This window comes from Ovis aries, chromosome 26 (genome assembly GCF_016772045.2).
Source record: "Ovis aries strain OAR_USU_Benz2616 breed Rambouillet chromosome 26, ARS-UI_Ramb_v3.0, whole genome shotgun sequence".
In the NCBI taxonomy this organism is placed as follows: domain Eukaryota; kingdom Metazoa; phylum Chordata; class Mammalia; order Artiodactyla; family Bovidae; genus Ovis; species Ovis aries.
The window spans coordinates 2571338-2598911 of record NC_056079.1 but is presented as its reverse complement, the minus strand read 5'-3'; the positions used below and the strand labels follow the sequence as shown (position 1 = coordinate 2598911).

Genomic DNA, 27574 nt, shown 5'->3' with positions numbered 1-27574 from the left:
AACCCAGGAATCGAACCCAGGTCTCCTATATTGCAAGCAGATTCTTTACCGACTGAGCTACAAGGGAAGTCCATGCTCTCTTTAGTTATGTGGAAAGAAAATAAGGATTTGAGTTAATCAGTACGTATATGAACTTGGGCCCCAGACAGGTTGTGAGTCTGTACCAGAAGGTCAGGTTTATCTTGGGTGCCCCCTTCCCACACCTGACATCTAGCCCAGGCTCCTTCAATCCCCTGGGTGCTGCCACAAAGTATGAATGGTGGCAGTCTGCTTCAGCTGGCTGCTCTCAGCTCCCCTGCCATTCTCCCTGCTTAGGGCTGAGGTGTCAAGCAGCTTCTGTAGGACAGTCATCTCTGAGGATTTAGTGGCTTCATGCTTGCAGTTTTAAGTGCTTACCTCCTGAAGACGGTCCCCGCCTTCACTGTCCAGCACATTTTTAAGGAACCGTTTCCAGACGGAAGGGGTGGGGATATTTTGTGGCAGATGAGTCTGTGAATACCCTTCAAACCACACCATGTAGAAGTGTCGTATAACGTGGTAGCTCCCAGGTCAGCTGTCATCATAAACCGACCGGAATTTTCACATAAACACATTCTGGCACAATTCATTTCTTGGCAGGTCACTTGTGAGCCACATTTAAGACTTACATTAGAAAATGGACTGAGGTCAATTTGACGTTTTAAGGGGTTGGTAATGAAATTGAGGTTAAAGTCTGCACAATTTCTTACCTCGGGTTCACTGTGCTTCGAGGCAGTAATTTGTGAACACGTGTTCATGGAATAGAATCTCTACATGGTAAAAATTTCACTGGTTTATGGCCAAAATATCAAGGTAAGTTTGCTCTGGTTATCCTGGCTTGGGGAAAAAAAAAATGTTTTTGTTCCAAGATTATATCATTTTTGCTCTTTTTCTGTGAGATAAAGATGTCTGCTGTCTTCAGAAACAGTGGTGAGAGTACGCGGCAGGTGTGGCGTACTGTCCTTATTTGACAGCAAAAACTTCAGCACAGTTATGAGGTTATAGTTTCCTCTCCTGCCCATTGTGTACTATCCTGGCTGCATTTTTGCCTTTTTCCTTTTATGATAGACTTTATATTTATTTTTTTCTTTTAATTCTTATTTTTACTTTATTTTACTTTACAATACTGTATTGGTTTTGCCATACATTGACATGAATCCACCACGGGTGTACATGCGATCCCAAACATGAACCCCCTCCCACCTCCCTCCCCACAACATCCCTCTGGGTCATCCCGGTGCACCAGCCCCAAGCATGCTGTATCCTGCATCGGACATAGACTGGTGATTCGATTCTTACATGATAGTATACATGTTTCAATGCCATTCTCCCAAATCATCCCACCCTCTCCCTCTCCCTCTGAGTCCAAAAGTCCGCTATACACATCTGTGTCTCTTTCCCTGTCTTGCATACAGGGTCGTCATTGCCATCTTTCTAAATTCCATATATATGTGTTAGTATACTGTATTGGTGTTTTTCTTTCTGGCTTACTTCACTCTGTATAATCGGCTCCAGTTTCATCCATCTCATCAGAACTGATTCAAATGTATTCTTTTTAACAGCTGAGAAAGAGACACGTGTACCCCAATGTTCATTGCTGCACTGTTTATAATAGCCAGGACATGGAAACAACCTAGATGTCCATCAGCAGATGAATGGATAAGAAAGCTGTGGTACATATACACAATGGAGTATTACTCAGCCGTTAATATAGTAGACTTTTTTTAAGCGCACTTTTAGGTTCACAGCACATTTGAGAGCAAGGTACAGAGATTTCCCATGTAGACTCTGCCTCGGCCTATACACAGCCTCCTCTATTATCCGCATCCCCACCAGATGGTACGTGTGTTACAGCTGATAAACCTGTACTAACACCTCATCATTCTAAGGCCATGGTTTACATGGGGTTCACTCTAGTGTTGCACATTCTATGAGTCTGGACAAGTGTGTAATAACTTGTGTCCATCATTACTGTCTCATATAAAGCAGTTTCACAGCCCTAAAAATCCTCTGTGCTTTTCCCACTAATTCCTCTCCCATCCGAAATAACCCTGGCAAACAGTGATAGTTTTTCTTTCTCCATAATTTTGCCTTTTCTATATCAGGTAGTTGGAATCATATATTATACAACTTTTTAACGTTGGCTTCTTTCAGTTAATAATGTGCATTTAAAGTCCCTCTACCACCCTTATGGCAGAAAGTGAAGAAGAACTAAAGAACCTCTTGATGAAAGTGAAAGAGGAGAGTGAAAAAGTTGGCTTAAAGCTCAACATTCAGAAAATGAAGATCATGGCATCTGGTCCCATCACTTTATGGCAAATAGATGGGGAAACAGTGGAAACAGTGTCAGACTTTATTTTGGGGGGCTCCAAAATCACTGCAGATGGTGATTGCAGCCATGAAATTAAAAGACGCTTACTCCTTGGAAGAAAAGTTATGACCAACCTAGATAGCATATTCAAAAGCAGAGACATTACTTTGCCAACAAAGGTCTATCTAGTCAAGGCTATGGTTTTTCCTGTGGTCATGTATGGATGTGAGAGTTGGACTGTGAAGAAAGCTGAGCGCCAAAGAATTGATGCTTTTGAACTGTGGTGTTGGAGAAGACTCTTAAGAGTCCCTTGGACCGCAAGGAGATCCAACCAGTCCATTCTAAAGGAGATCAGTCCTGGGTGTTCATTGGAAGAACTGATGCTGAGGCTGAAACTCCAATACTTTGGCCACCTCATGCAAAGAGTTGACTCATTGGAAAAGACCCTGATGCTGGGAGGGATTGGGGGCAGGAGAAAAAGGGGGCAACAGAGGATGAGATGGCTGGATGGCATCACTGTCTTGATGGACATGAGTTTGAGTAAATTCTGGGAGTTAGTGATGGACAGGGAGGCCTGGCGTGCTGCGATTCGTGGGGTCGCAAAGGGTCGGACACAACTGAGCGACTGATCTGAACTGAACTGAAGGCCTTCCCTTAGCTTGATGGCTCATTTCTTTTTAGTGCTGAGTAATATCCCATTGTCTGGATGTACCACTGTTTATCCGTTCACCTAATGAAGGACCTGTTGATTGCTTCCAATTTTTGGTGATTATGAATATAGCTGCTATAAACATTTGCATGTTGGTTTCTGTATGAACTTAAGTTTTTAAGTCCTTTGCATAAATACCAAGGAGTGTGATTGCAGGATTATCTGGTAAGAGAATGTTCTTTTATTTCTGACCTTTTAAAATCTTCCTGTTTAAAAATTCATGTGACAGAACAAAGAAATTTATTTTTTTATATTCCTCATTATATTCACTTTTAAAAGACATCTTCCTAGTTTGGGTTAAAGACAAAGGAGTGTCTTTTATTATAGTTATTTGAGAGCATAGACATTTATATCCTATATTTGTAATTACGCAAATAATATATTTAATTAATATGATGCTTAGGAAGTGATAAACATGAACACATCCATTAAAGTTCCTACAGAAATGAAACTTGCTTAATTGACTTTGGTTTTCCAAAGTGTTCTAGTTTGAACAATATGAAATTGTCATTTTTGCAGATTAACAAAATGGTTAAATACTGGCATTTATGGTTTAGCATAGCGTTTGGTATGTGTGAATGCACGTGTGCTCAGTCACTTCAGTCATGTCTGACTCTTTGTGACCCTATGGATGGTAGCCCGCCAAGCTCCTCTGTTCATGGGATTCTCCAGGCAAGAATACTGGAGTGAGTTGCTGTGCCCTTCTCCAGGAACATTTGGTATACACTTTGGGAAATACCATTTTAAGAGTGAAAATATAATGTTGACTCTGAGATATTTTTATGAGTGAGTTTCTACAAGGTCTTTAAAACTCTATGGGAAGGAAAAATTGCAAGGTATAAAATAATTGCTTGGCATTATTTAGAAAAACTTGGCTTAAATTGTGACGCCGAAAATTTGGGTTTGAATCTTGACCTCTGGGGCTTCCCCTGTGGCCCAGTAGTAAAGAATCCACCTACAATTCAGGAGCCGCAAGAGTCACTGGTTCAGTCCCTGGGTCGGGAAGATCCCCTGGAGCTGGAAATGGCAACCCACTCCAGTATTCTTGCCTGGAGAATCCCATGGACAGAGGAACCTGGCGGGCTACAGTCAGACGCGACTAAAGCAACTTAGCACAGCACACAGCCCAGCCCATTTTCCCTTTGTCTGCTTAGGTCTACTCTCTGCCATATCTCAAGCTTCTCGATCCTAGTGGTGGACATTCATGGACCAGCTTGGTGCCTTCTAGCCGGTTCCCCCAGTGAAGAGCTCCGGCAGGAGACAAGAGGTGCAGGGAGGAGAGTGGTGTCAGGCTGTGCTATATCTCTCTTTCAGATTCCCTCAGTCAGTGCTCACTGTTCTTCTCAAGAAGCTGTATCCATACAGTATCTTTCCAGGTTTCTATACACCCAGTAACTATACTTCTACTTGGGCTTTTCCAAATCCAACATTTGTAAGGAAACCCTCTCAAATTATCCCCTGGAAGTGTGTCATATCTTTCATTTTGGATTTTCAGTGATAGAGTTCCCAAAAGAACAGTGTCAAGCCCATGAAACTGACATCCCCATGTCCCGGGAACCCCCTTCAGCATCAAGCTGGGATCTCTGGTCAACCTCCCTGCACCCATGACCGAAAGTGTCTCTTTCCACTCATGCAGTTTCTGAGCCATCTTTTCCCCTTTGGGTAATCCAGCTATAAAACTAAGTCAGGCTGGAGCCTTTCTAAAACAAAAGCTTGAATCCCCTTGAAAAATGTAAAAGAGCCTATCCCTCAAGCCCCAGAAGCCTAGCTGCTCTTCTGTAGGTAAAAGCTGGAAAAAAACCCATTTATTTGTCTTAACAATCCTGAAACATAAGAAGAAGAGGTACTTTATGTGTAAGTTAGATAATGCTGCCATTCCTAAGACAAGCTAATGTTAGACTGTGAAGCATTGGCACTAATCTGTGATTTCAAAGGGGCTTCCCTGGTATCTCAGGTGATAAAGAATCTGGCTGCAATGTGGGAAACCCAGGTTTGATCCCTGGGTTGGGAAGATCCCCTGGAGGAGGGCATGGCAATCCACTCCACTCTTCTTGCCTGGAGAATTCCACGGACAAATAGTTGGACATGATTGAGCAACTAACAGTTTCACTTTCATGATTTCAAAATAAAATTTAAAAAATAATGGAACTTAAATATTTTCCTCAAATAATTGATACTTCAAGTATGACCTTTGTTACAAAACAAAAATGACATTTAGTCAAACAAAAATGACATTTATTCAATAGCATTAAATTGGTTTTCTTGGTAAACCATTTTAACTTGATAGTATGCCAATACTATGTGAACTCTGCTTTGTAGGTGTAACTTAATCATTGAAGGGAGAAGCTTATTTGAGTAGTTTTCTCAGACATTTGAATTTTCAGACTTTCCTCAATAAACTTAAAGCAGGAGAATTTAACATCAGCGTTGTTCTCCTCAATCACAGAATCCCATACCTGACTGGGGCTTTTTAATTTTGACTGCTTGTCTATTATTCAGACAGCTTCTTCAGCTGCCTTCCATATCCCCACCCTGTCCTGGTCCTCCTTCTTCCAGTGGCCACCCCATTAGAGTCTTTTCCCTGGCTCTCATCTTTCCTTCCCCAAACTGTGAAGGCTGGATGCCATGAGGAACATCCTCGCGTCTCTCTCCTCCATCAGTAGCATCTCCTTGGGCCTCACCAGCCAGCCTCCTGAGCCCTCCCCGGGGTCCTCAACTGCCAGTCTGGGGTCTTCCTCTGGTTTCACATGGAGACAGAAACAGGAGACTTGGCACATGAAACGTGACCACATTCCAGTTCTCTCCACTCCCAAACCTGGTTTTCTCTAAGCCTTTCCCATCTCAGTGAATGCTAGCTCCATTCTGAGAGTTTCTCATGAGAGAGCCTTTGAAGTCATTTTTTCACAAACCCCTTCATCTTCTGCCCCCCATCTACTCCAGCCTCACTTTCAGTGAGGCCCATATTCAGAGTCCCAGGTCCAGCCAGTTCACCTGTGCGCGTGTCCCCTTGGTCTGAGTCCTTCTGGCCTGGACTGCGCCTGCAAAGCTTGCTGATGGACTTCCCTCCACTCCTGGATAAGTGTTTCCTGATCAAAGGAGCCAGGATGGGTCTTTAAAAAATATAGTGGCTTCTTTATTTATTTGGCTGCACTGGGTCTTAGTTGTGAGACATGGTGTCTTCGTTGCATCGTGAGGAATCATTCGTTGCGGCACATGGACACTCTAGTTGTGGTGTGCAGGCTCAGTAGTTATGGCATGCAGGCTTAGTTACTCCATAGCTCGTGGGATCTTAGTCCCCAGACCAGGGATCAAACCTGTGTCCCCTGCATTACAAGGTGGATTCTTAATCATTGGACCACCAGGGAGGTCCCAGGATGGGTCTTAATGAGGCAACTTGCTTCTGGCCAGAACTCTCCACTGTCTTCCCATCTCAGCCAGAGGGAGTTCTGGTTCTCCCTCTTGCCAGAAATAACAGCTATCAAAGCTTGTATGCAAACTTCTGCAAAAACCTTCTGTGCATTTTCAGTTTTCATCCACAATCACTGCCCCCCAACCCTGTCAGCCTCCTGTGACATCCATGCCAGCAGGAGGCCAGCCCTGCTTGGTAGGCACATGTTTGGTATATGTCCATTTTACATCAGTGTAAATGGACATATCTGTTATTAGACAGATCTACTAACATGTATGTATCTTTGTTGAACTTTTAAGCTTTATAATTCTTTATACATATATTTTTACCTAATATTTTCCTCTATGCTTGCTTTTCCTCTTTGCTTGTTCAATGAATCCACAAATGGACAGAATATATTTTAAGCCCTCTTAATCAGAATTAATCACATTGTCACTCACAGTCCCCAAATTCAGTGCTCATGTTTCTGATACAGTGTGTGCCCCATCGTGTGTGAGCATCTTATTTGCAATCTTAAAGACTAAGGTTGGGCTTCCCTGGTGGCTCAGATGGTAAAGAATCTGCCTGCAATGCAGGAGACCCAGTTTCGATCCCTGGATTGGGAAGATTCCCTGGAGAAGGGAATGACTAACTCAAGTATTCACGCCTGGAGAATTCCTTGGATAGAGGAGCCTAGTGAGCTACAGTCCATGGGGACAAAGAATCAGACATGACTGAGACTATCGCCTGGGCTGAATGATGAGACTAAGTTCCTGGAGGGCAGAATGTCCAGAACATGATATATAGTCAGTGGTTACAAAGTGTTTTCAAACTGAATATACTTGAAAACTTTCTAGTGATTCAAATCTTAAAAATACTAGGATGATTTTGATTGTGTATCAAGGACCATATCATCTACTGATCTTCTAAAAAGGTTGTGTTTTATTACTGACATCAGCTTCATTCAAAGATGTTAATAGAAAAGCCTTTAATAATAAATATTTGAATGCTAATTTTAGTGATAAAGATTCTCCCACCCCTGAGTTATCTTCTATCCCAATGTTAGTAGTTAAGATAAATAGTCCTTATATAATATCTATTATCAGTAGAAGTGGTCAGGATAGACTGTTTTCACTGCTAAAAAACACATTAGATAGATATAATAACATGTATGCATCTTTGTTGACCTTTTACGTTTTATAATTCTTCATACATTTATCTTTACCTAATTGTTTTGATACCAGGTAGAAACCAAGCAGTCCATTTTCATTTTATAAAGATTAATACCCAGTTTAATTGAAATGAACATAGTTTAATCTCTCATTTGTTAAGTTTCCTTATTTTATTTAATGAAAATGATCATTCTTCCCAGCATTAAGGCAACCTTGGGCGGAGAGCGGCTGGTTATTGGTGGTGGCCCTTAACCACGGTGCTGTATGTCCACGTGCAGGCTCAGCGGGCCGCTGACGGAGCGGCTGCACACCATGCCTTCCTTCCGTGCACTTTACCTGCCCTGTGCTGTAGAACAGCACCCCCTCCCCTAGAAAGGAGAACTACCAGTGCTCACAAGATATTCAAAGCCCACTCAAGGTCCGTTGTCCTGCCAGCTCTACACAGCATGTAACACAGGAGGACAAGAACTGACGAGTGCAATTATGTTACTTGTAATCAGCCTAACACTTTTCATTAAAGCTTAATTACCATTTAATCATGCATAAAATGCAAGAAAATGGAGTTCAGTTCACAGGAGTGACCTTTACTCTGGGGGTTAAATAAATAGCGGCTGAGCCTCTAGCAGTCAGACTTCTCGGCCCTCTCACCCGAGGGAAGATGGGCTCCAGGGTGATCTCGCTTTCTTGGAGTCCCAAGATGGATTTCCTGTAAATAGCGGCCATAACTACGCAACATCCCGCCCTGATGTACTTTGCTGCTGCTGCTGCTAAGTCACTTCAGTCGTGTCCGACTCTGTGCGACCCCATAGACGGCAGCCCACCAGGCTCCCCCGTCCCTGGGATTCTCCAGGTAAGAACACTGCAGTGGGTTGCCATTTCCTTCTCCAATGCATGAGAGTAAAAAGTGAGGTGAAGTTGCTCAGTCGTGTCTGACCCTCAGCAACACCATGGACTGCAGCCTTCCAGGCTCCTCTGTCCATGGGATTTTCCAGGCAAGAGTACCGGAGTGAGTTGCTTTACTTTATTGAAAGATAATTTAATAGGTAAATTTTCATTTAAAAAAATCATTTGTTGTTTATAGCAAGGGAGGCCCTTGGGGCTGCCAGTTGCCGAGCAGAGTAGGATTGTTTCGTAGGAACGAGTCGGTCATAAACCCTGGACTCCTGCGCCACGTTTCTACCTGCAGACAGTACACGGCAGGAGCCGCCAGGTGGCCACCCTCTCTGCTTTCTCAGGACTCTGCTCACGGGGTCAGTGGAAAGTTGACCACACATTTGTCATTGGCCACATGCACACATAGACTGTAAATGAGGCCGAAGAGTTTTGTCCACATTTGATACCAGGCCTAGCTCATGACAGAGAAAGAATGGTTGTGTATTGAATTACTGAGACTAAGATGCTGACTTAACTGAAATTCTAAATTCTGGATTCCATAGAGTGTTGGGGTTTTAGCTGTGGTTGGTGGTGGTTTAGTGGCTAAGTCATGTCCAACTCTTTAAGGCCCCATGGGCTGCAGCCCACCAGGCTTTTTGTCCATGGGGACAGCAAGAATAATGGAATGGTTTGCCATTTCCTTCTCCAGGGGACCTTTGCAAACCAGGGGTCAAAACTGGGTCTCCTACATTACAGACAGGTTCTTCACCAACTAAGCCATCAAGAAAGCCCTTTTCGCTGTGGTTAGTTTTGTCAAATGCCACCAAGATTGATAGGAAGAGGAACAGAGAGAAACAGGACACCTGAATGACACATCTCCTGTTCTTGGGGGCATGTCTTTTTCTCCCCATCCAGTTTTATTGAAATATAATTGACTTATTGCATATAAGCTAGATTCTACAATCTGAAAGACAAAGCAGACTAGTGAATATTTTAAAAAAGCAAAAACAGAAACAGACTCACAGATAGAGAGGACAAGCTAGTGGTTACCAGTGGCGAGAGGGAAATGGGGAGAGGCAAGACAGGGGTGTGGGATTAGGAGGCACAGACTAGTGTGCATAAAATAGATAAGCCACAGAGTCATACTGTCCAGGGAAATATCGGCATTGTTTTGTAATAGTGTTAACTCAAGTATAATTTAAAAAAATATTGAATTGCTGTGTTGTATGCCCAAAACTAATATTGTAAACCAACTATGCCTCGATTGGTGTGAAGTCGCTCAGTTGTGTCCGACTCTTTGCAACCCCATGGACTATAGCCTACGAGGCTCCTCCCTCCATGGGATTCTCCAGGCAAGAGTACTGGAGTGAGTTGCCATTTCCTTCTCCAGGGGATCTTCCCAACCCAGGGATCAAACCTGGGTCTCCTGCATTCCAGGCAGATGCTTTAACCTCTGAGCCACCAGGGAAGCCCATACCTCGATTATTACATACCAGTTTTCATCAAATTTTTGTCTTATAATGAAAAAATAATAATAATAAAAATAATTGACACATAGCATTGTGTAAGTTTAAGGTGTACAGTATGGTGATTTGATACATTTATGGGCTGAACAGAATGGCTACCACCGTAGCTTTTGCTCACCTCACATCTCTTACCACTATTTGTGGTGGTGAGAGCAGTGAAGGGCTACTCTCTGAGCAGCCTGCAGACACACAGTGCAGTGTAGTCACCTACAGCCATCTTGCTGTGCACTGGACCCCAGCACTTACTCATCTGTAGCTAGAGATCTGTGCCCTCTGACCAGCATCTCCCCATTCCCCCACCCCACACCACCAGGCCCTGGGACTCACCATTCCAGCCTCTGACTCTGTGAATTCAGCCTTTCCAGATCCCACCTATGTGATGTCATACAGCATTTGTCTTTCTCCTTCTGACATCTCACTTAGCACACTGCCCTCAAGGTCCATCCATGCTGTGGCAAATGACAGGATTCCCTTCTTTTTCATGGGTGAATAATAGCCCAATGTGTGTGTGTGTGTGTGTGTGTGTGTGTGTGCGTGCGTGTGTGTCTCCCACATCTTTCTCCACTCACCCATCGACGATCATGTGGGTGGTTTCCACACCTCGTCTGTTGTGGTGCTGCAGGGACCATGCGGGCCCATGTGTCTCTCTGGGCTCCTGTTTTCATTCCCTGGACATGCATGAGGCTGTGGGATTGCTCGATCATGTGGTATTTTCACTTTCAGTGTTTTCAGGAACCTCCACAGTTTTCCATGGTGCCTGCACCAGTTAACATTCCCACCAACAGTGCACAAAGGGTTCTCTTCCTTGAGGGTGTGTTTGATACTTACCATGAGAGAGAGAGCAGCCTTTTTCCATACACACAGCTGGAGCATCATCTGTACCCACTTTTCTGCTAATCTCCCACTCATACTTGAAGGCTCGTAAACCATTCCTCAGACAGCAGCGATTTCTGTGCGGAGTTCCAGCATGATCCCCCTGGACCTCAGATGTAACTCTTCATCACATACGATGCTTTAGGCAGGGTTATGCTTTCTTGCTTTAATGAGAAGGAAGTGCTCCTAAATTTTATAGACTGAATTATCACAACCTCATTCACAAATAAGCTGAGTCAGTGAGTACAGCATAGAAGATGAGTCACTGTGACAAACGTTGCGATTAAGCATCTGACCACTCTGTCCAGGGTAGAGGTCACCCTCAGCTTCATAATGTGTGTGATCACATTGGTGCAATAACTAGGAATTAATGAACTATCTACTCATTCATTCATTTGCATATTCTTTTATTTATACACTGACAACTAAAAAAGTTTAGTCACAACCTGGAAGTAGAGTGTTATTTTATTGGGTGAGAATGTTTAGTATTCCAGCCCAGGAGATAGCATCTCAGTAACTCTGAGAAAATGGCTCCAAGGAGGTGGGCAGGGGAGTCAGGCTATATACAAGTCTGCAACAAAGGGAGCAGGCAGTCTGAACATCAAAGATTGGGTAGCAAGTTAAAGAATTTAGTGTTCTGTGCATGAGAAGATGCAAGCCTCGGGGCTGCCTGAATGCATGCCTTTCGTGAGACAGCACCTCAGCTGTCTGGGGCCAATGCAGTTTCCTGGTTCACATCTCTTCCTGCATTCCCCCAGCTCCTTGGCAAGGACCATGGAGGGTGACAGCTTACACTGGATCGCAGTTTGAGGAGCCTTATTCACATTTGAGGCCAGAAATCACTGATGATGGTGGCATTTCTTGTTTATTGATGTGCCAGAAGATGCTTGCATTTCACAACACCAACCAGTATTGAACCCCTTCCTACTGCATTTCTGATGCTTTGTGGATGTGGAGGATTTGGGGCTGAGATGCAGATATTACCTGGTCTTCATAAAAGATATGGAAGAGGCAGGTGGATTTCACCTCCCCTGAGGCTTACGTTGTTCACCCAGACTCCCTTCTGGTCTCTGTCTGCCTCCTCCAGGCAGCCCGCCTGGCACCCCAGCTGCCTGGGCAGGACTCTGCTGCACTGTGGCTCACAGAGACAACCTCTGCTATCCTTGGGTGACCAGCCACTTCTGAGGTCCTCAGCGCCTGTCTCACACCCTGTGGTCTCCACTCCATCCACCTGTCACTCTAAGGAACACACACTGCATTCAGATTTAGCAACACTGTTAGAGTGGAAAGGAAAAAAAATGTATATGTATACACACTCATATGTAATCTTAAGTATTATGAGGCTCATTTAAACTTTAGTAAGCTGCATACCATTCTAATGGATAATGGCAGAAACCAAAGAGGAACTAAAGAACCTCTTGATGAGGCAAACTTCGGGAGATGGTGAGGGACAGGGAAGCCTGGGTGCTGAAGTCCATGGGTTGCAGAGTCAGACCCTACAGGGCAACTGAACGACAACGACAACAAGCTGCATAATCCTGTATCCTGATGAGGGTGAAAAAGGCAGCTTAAAACTAAACATTAAAAAATACAAATAAAAAGCTAAGATCATGGCATCCGCCTCTTACTTCATGGCAAACAGAGGGGGAAAAGGTCGAAGTAGTGACAGACTTCCTCTTCTTGGGCTCCAAAATCACTGCAGTCGGTGACTGCAGCCTTGAAATCAGAAGAGCAGGAAGCCTAGACAGTGTGCTGAAAAGCAGAGACATCACTCTGCCAACAAAGGTCCGTATAGTTAAGGCCATGGTCTCCCCATGGTCATGTACAGTTGTGAGAGCTGAATGGTAAAGGCAGAGTGCCAAAGAATTAATGCCCTCAAACTGTGGTGCTAGAGAAGACTCCTGAAAGTCCCTTGGACAGCTAGCAGATCAAACTAGTCTATCTGAAGGGAGATCAGCCCTGAATATTCACTGGAAGGACTGATGCTGAAGCTGAAGTTGAAGCTCCAATACTGTGGTCATCTGATGCAAAGAGCCAACTCATTGGTAAAGACCCTGATGCTGGGAAAGATTGAGGGCAGAAGGAGAAGAGGGCATCAGAGAATGAGATGGCTGGATGGCATCACCAATGCAATGGATATGAACTTGGGCAAACTTTGGGAGATGGTGAGGGACAGGGAAGCCTGGCGTGCTGAAGTCCACGGGTTACAGAGTTGGACATGACTGGGTGACTGAAAAGCAACACCAAGCTGCACAAGCCTGTATCAGAAAACTCAAAGGTGCACAGACATGTGCATACACATGCAATATCATATAAGTTCTAAGGCATCACAGAGGCACTGGTTTCTACCCTTTAAAGGTACCACGACTTGGCGCTGAGCCCATCTTCACAGCTTTGTAAACAAGCACGTGTATAATTTTCGTGTGAATTAGGTGAAATTAGGGCATCATACTCGCTTTATTGCCCACAATGTTGATGAGGGCTGCTCTCAACAGTAAAGAACACAAAAGCACTTTGATTTATCAATTTTTCCCAGTATAAGGGATTGCTATTACTTATCCTCAGTTCTAGAGGCATGTTGACTCAGGGGAAGTATATGCGATAAATGAGACGGTCTGCAGTTCTCAAATTGGATCCCCCTCTCTCTTGCCTCCTGTTTCACACCACTTGGTTCACACTGACAAAAGCAAGATCCTCCTGATACTTGGAAGGTGTGGAGATAGTGAAGCTCTGATTTAGAAACAGGAAAAGACAGTAAACAAGTGAATAGCATTTGATCACCCTAATGATATAATACCAGATCTTTGCGTTGCTGCAACCATCAGAGATTTCTGTAACATACTGAAGCTGTTAACCATGTACTTGTTATCAGTAAAGAATTTGCAGAGTGTCTAATGAAAAATGTGATACTCATCATTTTCTCTCCTCAAATTCATCTTATGTACACAGAGTATTTTATTTTTCATACCTCTGAAAACTGAGAATCAATTTAACAGTGGTGACTAATGAGATAGATGTTTAGAAACGAATCTTTGGAGGATGAGGGTTGAAGGTTTTAATTTGATTGTGACTAGATATAAAGAAACTAAAATCTCTTTGAATAACTGAATTGAGGGAATCTTTGTTGCATGAGGATGCAAAACATAGGATTTTATGATACGTTCAAAATTTGCATATTTGTGTTACTAATAAATGTAATTTTTTTAAATAACTAAAGGCTAAAATATTTTTAAATCTGCAGAAACAGACACACTTGGCTTTCCATACATGATATTTGACATGATGAAAGGAGATATGTCCATTAGTATTTTTTTCAGGGCACTTACAGTTCCTTTACAAAGGAGGGGCTAAGCTTAGTCCTCAGTGCAATCTTTGGAACTTAACCAGCATAACTGTTTCAAATACTGTGGTGAACACGAATAACCTGTTATATACTCTTATATGTTTTAGAAATTTTCCAAGTGCATTCTTTTACATACACGGCCTAATGTTTAACAACAATGTGGCATGCAGAACTCAAAAATATAGTTTTATAACTAGCAAATAAATATTAAAACATTTATTTGCAAGAAAGAGAAACATTATTTGACTAACAGACATCACCTAAATTGCACATTTATTATGTCCCACTAATGTTCTAGTTCCAATAAATGATTATGAGGATCTTTGAGATCACTTTAAAAGCTAGTTTGAAACATTGAAAACAAGTTAATTAAAAAATTGTTGTTGTGTAGTCACCCAGTTGCGTCCAGCTCTTTGCAACCCCATGGACTGCAGCACGCCAGGTCTCCCGTCCCTCACCATCTCCCGAAGTTTGCCCAAGTTCATGTTCATTGCATCAGTGATGCCATCCAGCCATCTCATCCTCAGATGCCCTCTTTTCCTTCTGCCCTCAATCTTTCCCAGATCAGGGTCTTTTCCAATGAGTCGGTTGTTCACATCAGATGACCAAAATAGTGGGGCTTCAGTTTCAGCAACAGTCCTTCCAAGGAGTATTCAGAGTTGATTTCCCCTAAGACTGACTGTTTTGGTCTCTTTGCTGTCCAAGGAATTCTCAGGAGTCTTCTTGAGCACTAGAGGGCAAAGGCATCAATTCTTTGGTGCTCTGCCTTCTTTACAGTCCAGCTCTCAGAGCTGTGCACGACCACTGGGAAGACGGCAGCCTTAACTATGTGGACCTTTGTCGGCAGAGTGATCGGCTTTTGAAAACACTGTCTAGGTTTGTCGCAGCTTTCCTGACGAGAAGCAGTCGTCTTCTGCTCCCATGGCTGCGTCACCGTCTTTCACTCTCTTCATCCTCATCAAGAGGCTCTTCGCTTTCTGCCGTCAGAGTGGTGTCATACGCACATCTAGCGTTGCTGATGTTTCTCCTGCCTGTCTGATTCCAGCCTGTAGCTCATGCAGCCTGGCCTTCCACATGATGTGTTCAGTGTTTAGGTTAAATAAATGGACAGCCCTGTCATACTCCTTTCTCAATCCTGAACCAATCAGTTGTTTCATACAAGGTTCGAACTGTTGCTTCCATACATGACTACTGGAAAAACCATAGCTTTGACTAGATGGACCTTTGTCGACAACGTAATGTCTCTGCTTTTTACTATGCTCTTTAGGTTGGTCATAGCTTTTCTTCCAAGGAGCAAGCATCTTTTTTGTTTGTTTTTCCCTTATTTCCAGTGTAGTTTTTTCTTTTTTTTAATTTTACTTGATTTTACTTTACAATACTGTATTGGTTTTGCCATACATTGACATGAATCTGCCACGGGTGTACATGAGTTCCCAATCCTGAAGCCCCCTCCCACCTCCCTCCCCATATCATCTCTCTGGGTCATCCCAGTGCATCAGCCCCAAGCATCCTGTATCCTGTATCAAACCTAGACTGGCGATTTGTTTCTTATATGGTATTATACATGTTTCCTGTTTCAGTGTTCCAAATCATCCCACCCTCTCCCTCTCCCACAGAGTCCAAAAGTCTGTTCTATACATCTGTGTCTCTTTTGCTATCTCGCATACAGGGTTATCATCTTTCTAAATTCCATATATATGTATTAGTATACTGTATTGGTGTTTTTCTTTCTGGCTTACTTCACTCTGTATAATCGGCTCCAGTTGCATCCACCTCATTAGAACTGATTCACATGTATTCTTTTTAGTGTCTGATTAATAATCCATTGTGTATATGTACCACAGCTTTCTTATCCATTCATCTGCTGATGGACATCTAGGTTGCTTCCATGTCCTGGCTATTATAAACAGTGCTGGAACGAACATTGGGGTACACGTGTCTCTTTCAATTCTGGTTTCCTCGGTGTGTATGCCCAGCGTGGGATTGCTGGGTCATAAGGCAGTTCTATTTCCAGTTTTTTAAGGAATCTCCACACTGTTCTCCATAGTGGCTGTACTAGTTTGCATTCCCAGCAACAGAGTAAGAGGGTTCCCTTTTCTCAAGTGGTAACCTGTAGAACTAGTGCACACATCACAGCCAGGCTGTCAACAATGGCCAGTCAACAGGCAGAACATCTATCCCCCAAAGGTTCCTCAAGATGTCCTTTCAGCCACCCACTGCCCTCCTGATGCCTCCTGGCAATCTCTAATGTGCCCTCCATTTCCATAAGCAAGGTGAAAAGACAGTCTTCAGAATGGGAGAAAATAATAGCAAATGAAGCAACTGACAAACAACTAATCTCAAAAATATACAAGCAACTCCTGCAGCTCAATTCCAGAAAAATAAATGACCCAATCAAAAAATGGGCCAAAGAACTAAATAGACACTTCTCCAAAGAAGACATACAGATGGCTAACAAACATATGAAAAGATGTTCAACATCACTCATTATCAGAGAAATGCAAGTCAAGACCACAATGAGGTACCATTTCACACCAGTCAGAATGGCTGTGATCTAAAAGTCTACAAGCAATAAATGCTGGAGAGGGTGTGGAGTAAAGGGAACCCTCTTACACTGTTGGTTGGAGTGCAAACTAGTACGGCATCTTTTGATTTCACCGCTCCAGTCACAATCTGTAGTGATTTTGGAGCCCAAGAAAATAAAATCTCTCACTGTTTCCATTGTTTCCTCATCTATTTGCCATGCAATGATGGGACCAGATGCTGTGATCTTAGTTTTCTTAATGTTGAGTTTTAAGCCAGCTTTTTCACTTTCATCTTTGGCTGCAAAGAATGTAATCAATTTTGTCTCAGTGTTGACCATTTGGTGATGTCCGTGTGTAAAGTCATCTCTTGTGTTGTTGAAAAAGGATGCTTGCTATGACCAGCGATCTCTTCATGGACCGCTGCCTTGTTGTCGTGATGGGGCTTGCAAAATTAAAAAATAGCCAGTGTTATAATATAAACATAGTAGACTCAGACCCTACTATAAGCAGCAGAAATGGTACAAGGTCAATTGTTACAAGAAAGTAAGTGACTTCTGAATTTGAAAATGAAAATCTGTAGTGTAGGGGGATTTATCATCTCGTTTAATAGCTGCAATATAAATAGCTCTTGGATTATTATATTTTGATTTAATTAGCATGAAATATGGGACTCGGGTTTTTTTACTTTAATGGAATTCACATTCTGCATTGTGGAAAATCAAAGTGATTGATTTATTTCTGTTGCATGTTGAAGTTTTTTTTTTTTAATTGTAGGATTCAATTTACACTACGTTTGATAGTCTACTTTAATGACATATTTTCATAGCTATTAAGTGCTTATTCAGTACAAAGACCATGAAAGCAAATGTTCCACTTTTGAAACATTGTTACAGAGGACATTTGAGTAGCAGATTATAAAAGGTATTTAATGTTTTCTTATAATAATGTCACCCTTCTGTCAAGTGTTTTAATACCTGTGCTTTCACTGACAAAGTAAAATCTTTCATGCATTCTGAGGTTTCAAGGTATCTATCTTAAGAATCAGTTCAATTCAGTTGCTCAGTCATGTCCAACTCTTTGCGACCCCATGGGCTACAGCACACCAGGTTTCACTGTCCATCACCAACTCTGGGAGCTCGATCAAACTCATGTCCGTCAAGTCAGTGATGCCATCTGAAGAATCTTGGCCTTAAATTTATTTTCCTTCCCTGTGGCTCACAGTAATAGCATTAATGAAGCCTCTCAGTAAGTAGTAATTGTGTTAACTTGAAAGGACTTTTGCTTGATTTAGTATATTTTTTAAAAATTCTGAAATAGTCATTATCCCCAGGAGTTGGTTAAACTGACAATATATAGTCTGCAACTTCAGATTTGCCAATATCCACCCATCATTTCACAATCCTGAAGCCCACATTGCTTTCTGCATGAAGAAGTATGCAGAAATATACAATTCCTATATTGAATCCTAATGCTTCATCCCTTCAAGTTTTGAAATTAAACATGAGTATATACCTACATGGAATTTCCTTGGTGGCTCAGTGGGTGAAGAATCCACTTGCAGTGTGGGAGACTCAGGTTCAATCCCTGGGTCGGGAACCCCTGGAGGTGGGGATGGCAACCCACTCCAGTATTCTTGCCTGGAGAATCCTGTGAACAGAGGAGCCTGGTGGGCTACAGTCCATGGGGTTGCAAAGAGTCAGATGACTGAGGAGCTAATCACATACGTATATATATACCTACACAAAAATAATTTTAAATATAAAATGATTTATACTCATTTTATATAATTCAAGTGAATACTAAAATCCAGGCATATATGCATGTGTATATATATATGTATACAAATAAGCTTGTGTATATATAAATCTTTCTCTCTTCTGCACTCGGTGCTTATTGCGGCACAGGGTCCTATCTCTTGTTGCAGCATGCAGGCTCTCTAGTTTTCGCACACAGGCTCTGGAGCATTTGGCGTTAGTTGCCCTGTGGCATGTGAAATCTTAGTTCCCTGCCCAGGGATTGAACCCATTCTCCCTTCATTGGAAGGCAAATTCTTAACCGCTGGACCACCAAGGAAGTCCCTACACAAATTTTTAAATTAAACTTTTTCTTTAAAAATTCTTGTAAATTCACATGCCCATGTAAGAAGTAAAACAGATTCCGTGGACCCTTAGGAAGTTCCTCCCAGGGTAACCTGCAGAACTAGTGCACACATCACAGCCAGGCTGTCAACAATGGCCAGTCAACAGGCAGAACATCTATCCCCCAAAGGTTCCGCAGGATGTCCTTTCAGCCACCCACTGCCCTCCTGATGCCTCCTGGCAATCTCAAATGTGCCCTCCACTTCCATAACTCTGCCATTCCCAGAACATCATACGAAAGGAATCGTGTAGGATGTAGTCTCTCAGGAGACTTTTTCTCTCAGTTTAGTGCTGAGGAGATTCACTGGGGCTGCAGTGTGTTCCCTGGGTTCATCCCTGTATGTGGCTGAGGAATATTCCATTGACTGGACGTGCCAGTTTGTCTAATCATTCACTCACGGAAGGACATTTAGCTTGTTTCTAGCTTGGGACCATTATGAATGGAGCTGCCATAAACATTCATGTACAAGTTTTTGTGTGAACCTAGGCTTTCATTTATCCAGGATAAATGTACAGAAGTGTAATTTCTGGGCTGAATGGCAATGGAATGTTTAGATTTTAATGGCCAAATGATTGTCCAGAGGGCCTGGACCATTTTACATTTCTACCAACAAGGTATAAGTGACTCCTTTTCTCTGTATCCTCACCAGTATTTGATGTGGTCTGTTTATATGATATAATTAGCTGCGCTAATGTGTGCAGTGACATCTCTTTTCAATTCCCGAATGGCCGGTGATCTTGAGCATCTTATTACATATTTATTTGCCATCTGTACATTCTCTTCAGGGACACGTGTTTTCATGTCTTTTGTTCATTTTCTGGTTGAATATTTTCATGTTTTCATTTTATTTTTTTGCATCTTCAGAATACTTGATATATTTTAGATGCTAGTCTTTTGTCAGATATGTGAATTTTAAACTGCTTTTCTTTGTCTTCATATTGTCTATCCATCTTCTTAACAAAATCTTTTTTTGGGAAAAAAAAGTTTTTAATTTTGAAGTTTAGTTTATTAATTTTTGCTTTTATAGATCATGCTGTTGTTGCCATGTCCTTGCCTAGCCCTAACTCCTCAAGATTTTTCTCCTAGACATTTTTCTGAAAGTTTTATGGTTTTACATTCTGTATTTAAAGCTGTGATCAACCATGAATTAACTTCTGTGGAAGATGTGAGGCTTGCATCAAGGCTGGCTCTTTCCCCAGTGCCGTGTGTTACTTTTGAAATCCACGAAGAGGGATTTGTGAAATGTGCATCCATCACTTTGAGCAGCCATCACTTCTGTTCTTGACCTTGGAAGATCTTAGAAAACTCTGTGTCTCCAGTTCCTGAAGCACTTTGATGTTGTCAGGTGGGAGAGGAGGAATGTAGACCGAATTAGTGGACCTTGGTAGAATTTGGACCCACGTTCTTTCTTTAATGTGGAGCCTGGGATTGAGTGGAAAGACTGCATTAAATGAATTGAGGTTCCTCTTTCCTGTGTGTTTTCCAAACCTTTTCCAGCTGCTGAAGCACTAATGCACACTTGATGGGGTTCTGGTGGCCAGCTCATGTTTATCCTGTCAAACACAGTCAGCGGCCCTCCAGAAGGAGATTTCTCTCTTCTGTGCTATGATCTAACCCAAAGAGCAACTTTTCAGAGAAAATGGTAACCTGACACTTGCACAGAGAATTCATTCAGCTTTCTTAACCCAAGAACAGGTGCTCTTAATACGCAGGTTAAGATCTGAAGATTAGAATATGTCTGCCTCTGATGAGAAGCATACTGTGGTCACTGTGTGTGCTTTTCCATGTACGTGGTGAGCATTCTCTCTGGTACATTATGAAAGGGTATTTTAAGATAATAAATGTACACAAAGCAGACTTTGCATCTGTCAATGAATAACCAGTCAGTAAATATACTTTTAAGTGATGTTTAATTTTTTTTTTTTTTTAAAAGCAAGCGGACTTGACACCTTTAACAGGACATGGTCCAAATGCTCGATTTTTTTTAGTTAGGATAGAAAGAGAACACAACTTTGCATATTATTTTTGAATGCATATATTCTATACAGTCTCCAGTGTCAAAAACAACTTTAACCATTTGGGAATAAATTCGAGTCCGCTGTATTTCTTGTGATTCAGTAGTTCTACATCATCACTGCTGCCTTGTACAAACAAAATGTCAGGTCCCTGGCTTTTATGCCAAGAGAATCACAGTTTTGGGTCACTCAAGCCTATTGGAGTGGTTCTAGATTCAGGGGGCAAGGAGTGGAGATATCTCTTAGATCCCACTAGGCTTGTGGAAGATTCTAGATGACTTGAAACATTCTAGAGAACCCCTGCCTGGGGAAATTGAAAAACACAATGTATACACCTCAGGAATAGTATCTTGTTCTTCTCAGGTGATAGGAGGATAAGACTGATGCAACTAAAAATATTGTTTCCCTTTTTATGGAAAATAAAAACTGGAAAGATTCAGTCATTCAAATCCTGTTTGATGAAAAAAAAAAAAAGACAAAACTGAGTGAAAGAAACATACGGCGCATAAAAGAATGCAGTCATGAAAAGGAAATGCGTGTATGCCGCATCCATGACTCTGTGTGACCCTGAAGGTGGAAAAGCAATTTCTGGCTCCAAAGAAATGTAGTTGGTTGGAGGCTCTCATATTAGTCTCCAAAGAAGCTTTACTGTCATTACCAGAAAGCATTTTTCCACAATGCGTAACTGGAGAAAATAAAACGGTGTTTATTAAAAAAACAAACAAACAAACAAAAAACAGCCAATATATTCCCCAGTGCATTGTTTTAAATTGTTTGTTTTTTCCTCATGTCATCTCATTGTTTGTTTTTTTTTTATTTTTAATCCAATCTAGAGTACCCTAGGAACGTTTTATTTTTATTTTGTAATTCTAAAAGGGAAGAGTAAGAGTTTGGAGTTCAATTCAGCTAAGCCTTCATGATCCATTTATTGGAAATCTCAGGTTTTGAAGAAACACAAGCCATATGCAGACCTCCCCACTAAGCCCAGGTGTAGAGCCATTTTACTACAATTCCCTTTTCATGTAATTGGCAGAAGTTTAGCTGATTATGCAGATGCTGTATTTCTGTTTTTTATGCCTTTTGTTGATTTTCCGGTTGAGTATATAGATGCTATAGTTCATACAATATGAGCTACATGAGTACATACATTTTTAATGCCATGCTCTATTATTGTTATTACAGATATTCAGAGTGAAAATTTGCTTTCGAAGTAGAAAACTCTTTCAAAACTGAATTAAATTTCATCCCATTAAAGGATATATAACCCTTAGTGCAAGCCACTGTTTTATATACTGATATTCTGTGGATCTTTATTTGGGAGGATTTGAAGAAGTCTATGGAGAAAACATGCTCTATAATTACATTTATTTAGAATACACTGTATTACATTGTTTTTTTAAGTTTCTTTATTCTCTGAGCCTTTAATCCCTGATATACAATGGAGATCTACAAGAGAGAGTTGGAGGATGTGGTATTTGTTAGTGTGATTAGACCAGACACCTATTAATAACCTACAGAAAAGTGTTGTGCAGAACACTCATCATGCAAACTCATGTGTCTTTTGAAATTCTTCTTATGCACAAAATCTGTGCATCTTTGTGTAAAGCTTCTTTACTGAGTAATCTGCTTTTGCTTTTAATGAATATTGAATAAAAATTTGGAAAGAGAAGTAATAAAATCATATCTCTTTTAAAAAATTACAATGAGACTCATAAATGATCTCCTGGCTTTTTTTCTAATGATTTATTTTTAAATTATTTTAGTACTATGTACTTGTTTATCATAGAAGTATTACTATGGATATTTACTAAGAGCTGTTGTTGCCAAGTTATGTCTTGGCGTGTCAGCCAAGTCACGTCTAGCTCTTTGCAACCCCATGGGCTACAGCAAGCCAGGCTTCCCTATACTTTGCTATCTCCTGAAGTTTGCTCAAAACTCATGTCCATTGAGTCAATGAAGCCATCCAGCCGTCTCCTCTGTTGACCCTTTTCCTCCTGCACTCAATCTTCCCCAGCATCAGGGTCTTTTTCAGTGAGTCAGCTCTTCACATCAGGCGGCCAAAGTATTGGAGCTTCAGCTTTAGCACCAGTTTTCCAGTGAATATTCAGGGTTGATTTCCTTTAGGATTGACTGGGTTGATCTCTTTCCTTAATAGACAATTAACTTTTAATACTAAGTATTTATTTTTAAATTATTATAATGCTATATTAAATTAATTCTCACTTGGAAATGAGTATGTAATCATCCATGTGACCACTTGCTTGAGTAAAGAATGAAGTTTCTTTCAGAGATGTGAAATTTAGTCCAATGGACAAGATTGAAAAGGTACAATAGGATTTGCTTATGTCTTTCTCCTGAAGCCCAGAGAAATCTCAGCAACAATAGAGCACAGTTAGATTCTTTAGTTGCTCAAATAGTAAACTCGAGATTGATCGCTTGCAAAATACTAGTTCCATGGAAGCACCATTGTGTTGCCTAGGTGATGGCCACAACGGGCTTTGATTCTGGCGCTTCAATTCTCTAGTTCCTCTTCTCGATTGTAAAGAGCTGTGGGTTATGGATGTGGCACTCCTGGCATCCTAGCTAGCAGCTTTGTGTCCTCAGTCCGTTCTGCATTCCACTGCTGAGCTGGTCTTCTTTCAAGGAGATGCGCTTGCTTTCTGCCTCGCCTGCTGATCTTTGCAGCTGATGAGAGTGGGAACTGAGAGAATCTTCCTCAGTGGCTCTGACTCAGCATTTCCTGCTCTCTTCCCATTGAAAAACCTACTTTTTTGATACTTATTGAGAACTCTCCTTCAAGTAAAATTCTCCTACTCAAAACACTAATAATTATGATGGCAATGATGACAGGCGTGATAAGCCAGCCTTCATGTAGTGGGATCAAGATAGAACTGAATTGGAGGGTCTGCAAGGCCCAGTATGACAGTAAAGTAAGTTCTCTGGAAACATAGCCACTGAAAATATGCCAGACGTGTTGGATATGATTAAGTTTAGCTTTTTAAAATGTATCACTGAAAATGCAGGACAATAAGGGATCCTCAGAGTCACCAAAGTAATGTGAGATGCAGAAAGGCCATGAGATTAAGGGGTTGGCTTTGTCCTGGGAGCAAACCCAGGTTAGATCTCTGGGTCAGGAAAATCCCCTGGAGAAGGGAATGGCAACCCACTCCAGTGCTCTTGTTTGGAGAATTCCATGGACAGAGGAGCCTGGTAGGCTATAGTCCATGGGGTTGCAAAAAGTTGAACATGACTGGGTGACTTTCCCACTTTACTTTCCCCTGAAAGCATCTGTCAGTAGGACCCTAGTGAGACTGAATTTCATTTCTGAGAGTCTGTGGGCTGAAAAGATAGGAAGAAACATCTGAGAGCTTTTCAATATTGGAAATATAATCAGATCCGTTTACACACTGCTAGAACTCCAAGAAGGAAATGGCAACCCACTCCAGTGTTCTTGCCTGGAGAATCCCAGGGACAGGGGAGCCTGGTGGGCTGCCCTCTATGGGGTCGCACAGAGTCGGATACAACTGAAGCAACTTAGCAGCAGCAGCAGCAGAACTCCAAAGAGAGGTCTGCTGTCACTAGAAGGGAGAAAAGTTAGATGGTAAAGACATATAGACAGATGGATGGGCAGATCTGGATATAGATACAGGTATAGAAATAGACACAGGGACAGAGAATTCATAACCACAACCACAAGCAGGTTTCAAACTAGCTCATAGACGAATTTGTGCCATCTCTGTGGTCCATAATGCCTCAGCAGAGACTTTATTTCAAAGAGGTAGAAAGCTTCTCTTGCTCCAGGCACATGGGAAAGTCAAGTGAGAATCCCCTCTGCATATATGCACCTTCGAAAGAATTACTGCAGGTGAAGTTCCAGAAATAGAAGAGCAAAATCAAAATTCAGAGGCACCTTAGATTCTGAGAGATATTGGAATTATTATCAGATCAGACAGTAAGGGTGTAAAAAAACAAAAGTGAATAAAATTATGAGTAGGGAACAAAATACTGTATAAATGGCCAAAGATGTTTGAACAAAATGCTAGCAGAGAAACAATGAAAGGAAGTGTAAAACTCAACTACATGATAATATAATAAAGTTGATGCAGATGGAAAGAAGATTATGATAGGAAAATGGTCTAAAAAACTACCCAGAAGATGGAACAAAGATTTTTAAAAAATTAAAAGTTGAGACACGAAGGAAAAAAAAAGAGAGAGACGCAAAGGATAGAGACATTTGTCAAATTTTAATTCATAAGAAGGGAGTACAGATAATAGGAGGGAACTGATATTTGATAAGATAGTTGCTTAATCTTCAGATTTAAAACTTTGAATGGATTCCAAGCAGGATTCATAAAGGAAGGTTCATTCATAGACATAATATTGCAAAACTTTTATATCCTTAGAAATATAAGGCAATTCATGCATAGACATCATATTGTGAAATGTTAGGACATCAAAGATGGATGATCTTAAAGTCATTCTGAGATTAAGTAGGAAAACTGGAAAGCAGAAAATTGTAATACATTAACCGCATTGAGGGGGAAATGAGAACAGAAAGATCTATTGATCCTACAGTTATCAGGTTAGTAAAAACATTCTTTAGATTAAAGGAGAATTTAAAATATTTTTAAAGAACTAAAGGTGTTTTTGGACAAAACGGTTTAAGAGGGTTTGGGTCATCTTAGCTGGTTGTCACAGAGAAGGCATCAACCAAAAGAGAATATATCCTATCTTATTTTCCTCAAGTTTCCTTGAGATTGGGGTTCTCAAATTATTTAAATTGTGGCATGTATTTTCACTAAAATATTGTTGAGAAAATCAAACGGAAATGAGTGTGTGTGCATAGCATCATATAAATCCTTAATATTTTCCATAATTGGTTGAATTTTCATCAGGATTTTTCTAGCATCTGTTCAAAGGAAACATAATCAAGATGCAGGTTATTGAATATATTCTTAAGGGGAAAAAAAAGATGTTCACCTGTGGACGAGTAACTCATTATGCCGATCAAAGAGTGTAGGGATCACGTCTCCAGTCAGTAATGTGATGTTGTCCCTTTGTTCTAGCATCCATCGCATCCACCTGCAATGACCCGGGTATGCCTCAAAATGGTACCCGCTACGGGGACAGCAGAGAACCTGGGGACACCATCACCTTCCAGTGTGACCCCGGGTACCAGCTCCAAGGGCAAGCTAAAATCACCTGTGTGCAGCTGAATAACCGATTCTTTTGGCAACCAGACCCTCCTACATGCATAGGTATTGTGCAATGGAATATAGCAGTTTTAAATTGGGGAAGGAGTGCATGTTATCATTAAAATTGCTCTATAAAATGTATTGTTCTTCAGAAGTATTTCTCAAGAGTTTCTTGCATACCCTCAGGTTTTCTGAGATTATATTGAAATTTTATTATAAACCTTTAAAATTTGTTTTATTAGGTGAAATAAAGTAAGTAGTTTACTTAATGTACAGTAATTGACATTTACCTAAAATTTCCTATCCTTAACAAATCTTATAAAAATACAGATCAATCAAGTTACTCTAATTTAAAATTTGGGGTGGCTGAAAATTCATAACCCTACCATTGTTGTTCTCATTTTTAATATAGAAATGTGCCCTTAAGCAAAGCCTATGCAATAAAGAATATGTTCTCTTTTTAGATAATTTTTCTGTAATAGCAGTACATTTTTAATAGAATCTTAAAACCTAGAAATTATACTGCTTATGTCAATATACGGATGAAAAGAAAGACTTCTTTCTGAAATTTACTAGAATTTTGCGGTTTGACCTTATTAAGAAGAAAACAAACGGTGTTGCAGACCTTAATCTGAACAACCAACATCCAAGATATGTGCTTGTGCGTGCTCAGTCACTCAGTCATGTCCAGCTCTTTGTGACGCCATGGACTGTAGCCTGCCAGGCTCCCCTGTCCCTGGGGTTCTCCAGGCAAGAATACTGGAGTGGGCTGCCTTTCCCTCCTCCAGGGGATCTTCCCTATCCAGAGACTGAACCTGTGTCTCCTGCATTAGCAGGCAGATTCTTTACCACTGAGCCACCTGGGAAGTCCCCTATTCTATCACAAATATGGTTTCAAGGAAAGACACTTTTTTTTTAATAAATAGTAATTATTCATTCAGTTAAATTGTCCATTCAATTCAATATTTTGCCATAAATACCTATTTATGGTAGCCCATCTTAATTTTTTTAAAAAAACCTTTATTATTTTAATGAACTGTCACAGGGTACTTTGTACTTCCTTATAATCTGTTTTAAAAATATAAAATTGAATTAATCTGCAAAGACAGGAAGTGATAATGAAGTGATATGCACACAGTTAATGGCCCATTTTGCATCGGGTGACCTTGAGGGAATTTTGTGACTTAAAATGATTTCTATTGCCGTAATGCACAGCAGTGAAAAAATTCCCAGTGGTCCCATGGCGCTATAATGTGCAGCTCTTAACTTGTTACAGAGTGCTTGCAGGAGTCTGGAGATAGATGGGATTGACAGCTCTGCTTACTAGCATGTGCAGGCCTGTCAGAGAGCTACCGTGCTTATTTAATGTTCTGTGCCGCGTTTTCCTTCCATGACTTCTGTGAGCACTGTCATGCATTTCATCTCAAGCTGAGTCATCGGGAGATGCGCCAGGTTTCTTCCTGTGCCTTTTTTAAAGTGGGGTAATT

The 27574-nt window shown here is 41.3% G+C and overlaps 1 protein-coding gene and 1 non-coding gene across 2 annotated transcripts in view; one reads left to right on the top strand and one right to left on the bottom strand.

The window, feature by feature from the left end:
* CSMD1 (CUB and Sushi multiple domains 1) overlaps nt 1-27574 on the top strand; it is a 2070567-nt gene that overhangs the window by 1773447 nt on the left and 269546 nt on the right. The window contains exon 27 of the mRNA XM_042241416.1: nt 25959-26150. Coding sequence (XP_042097350.1) covers nt 25959-26150 — 192 coding nt within the window. The remainder of the gene's footprint in view (nt 1-25958; nt 26151-27574) is intronic.
* On the bottom strand, nt 9868-9939 carry TRNAS-GGA (transfer RNA serine (anticodon GGA)). The gene has a single exon. It is a non-coding gene; the product is annotated as a tRNA-Ser (tRNA).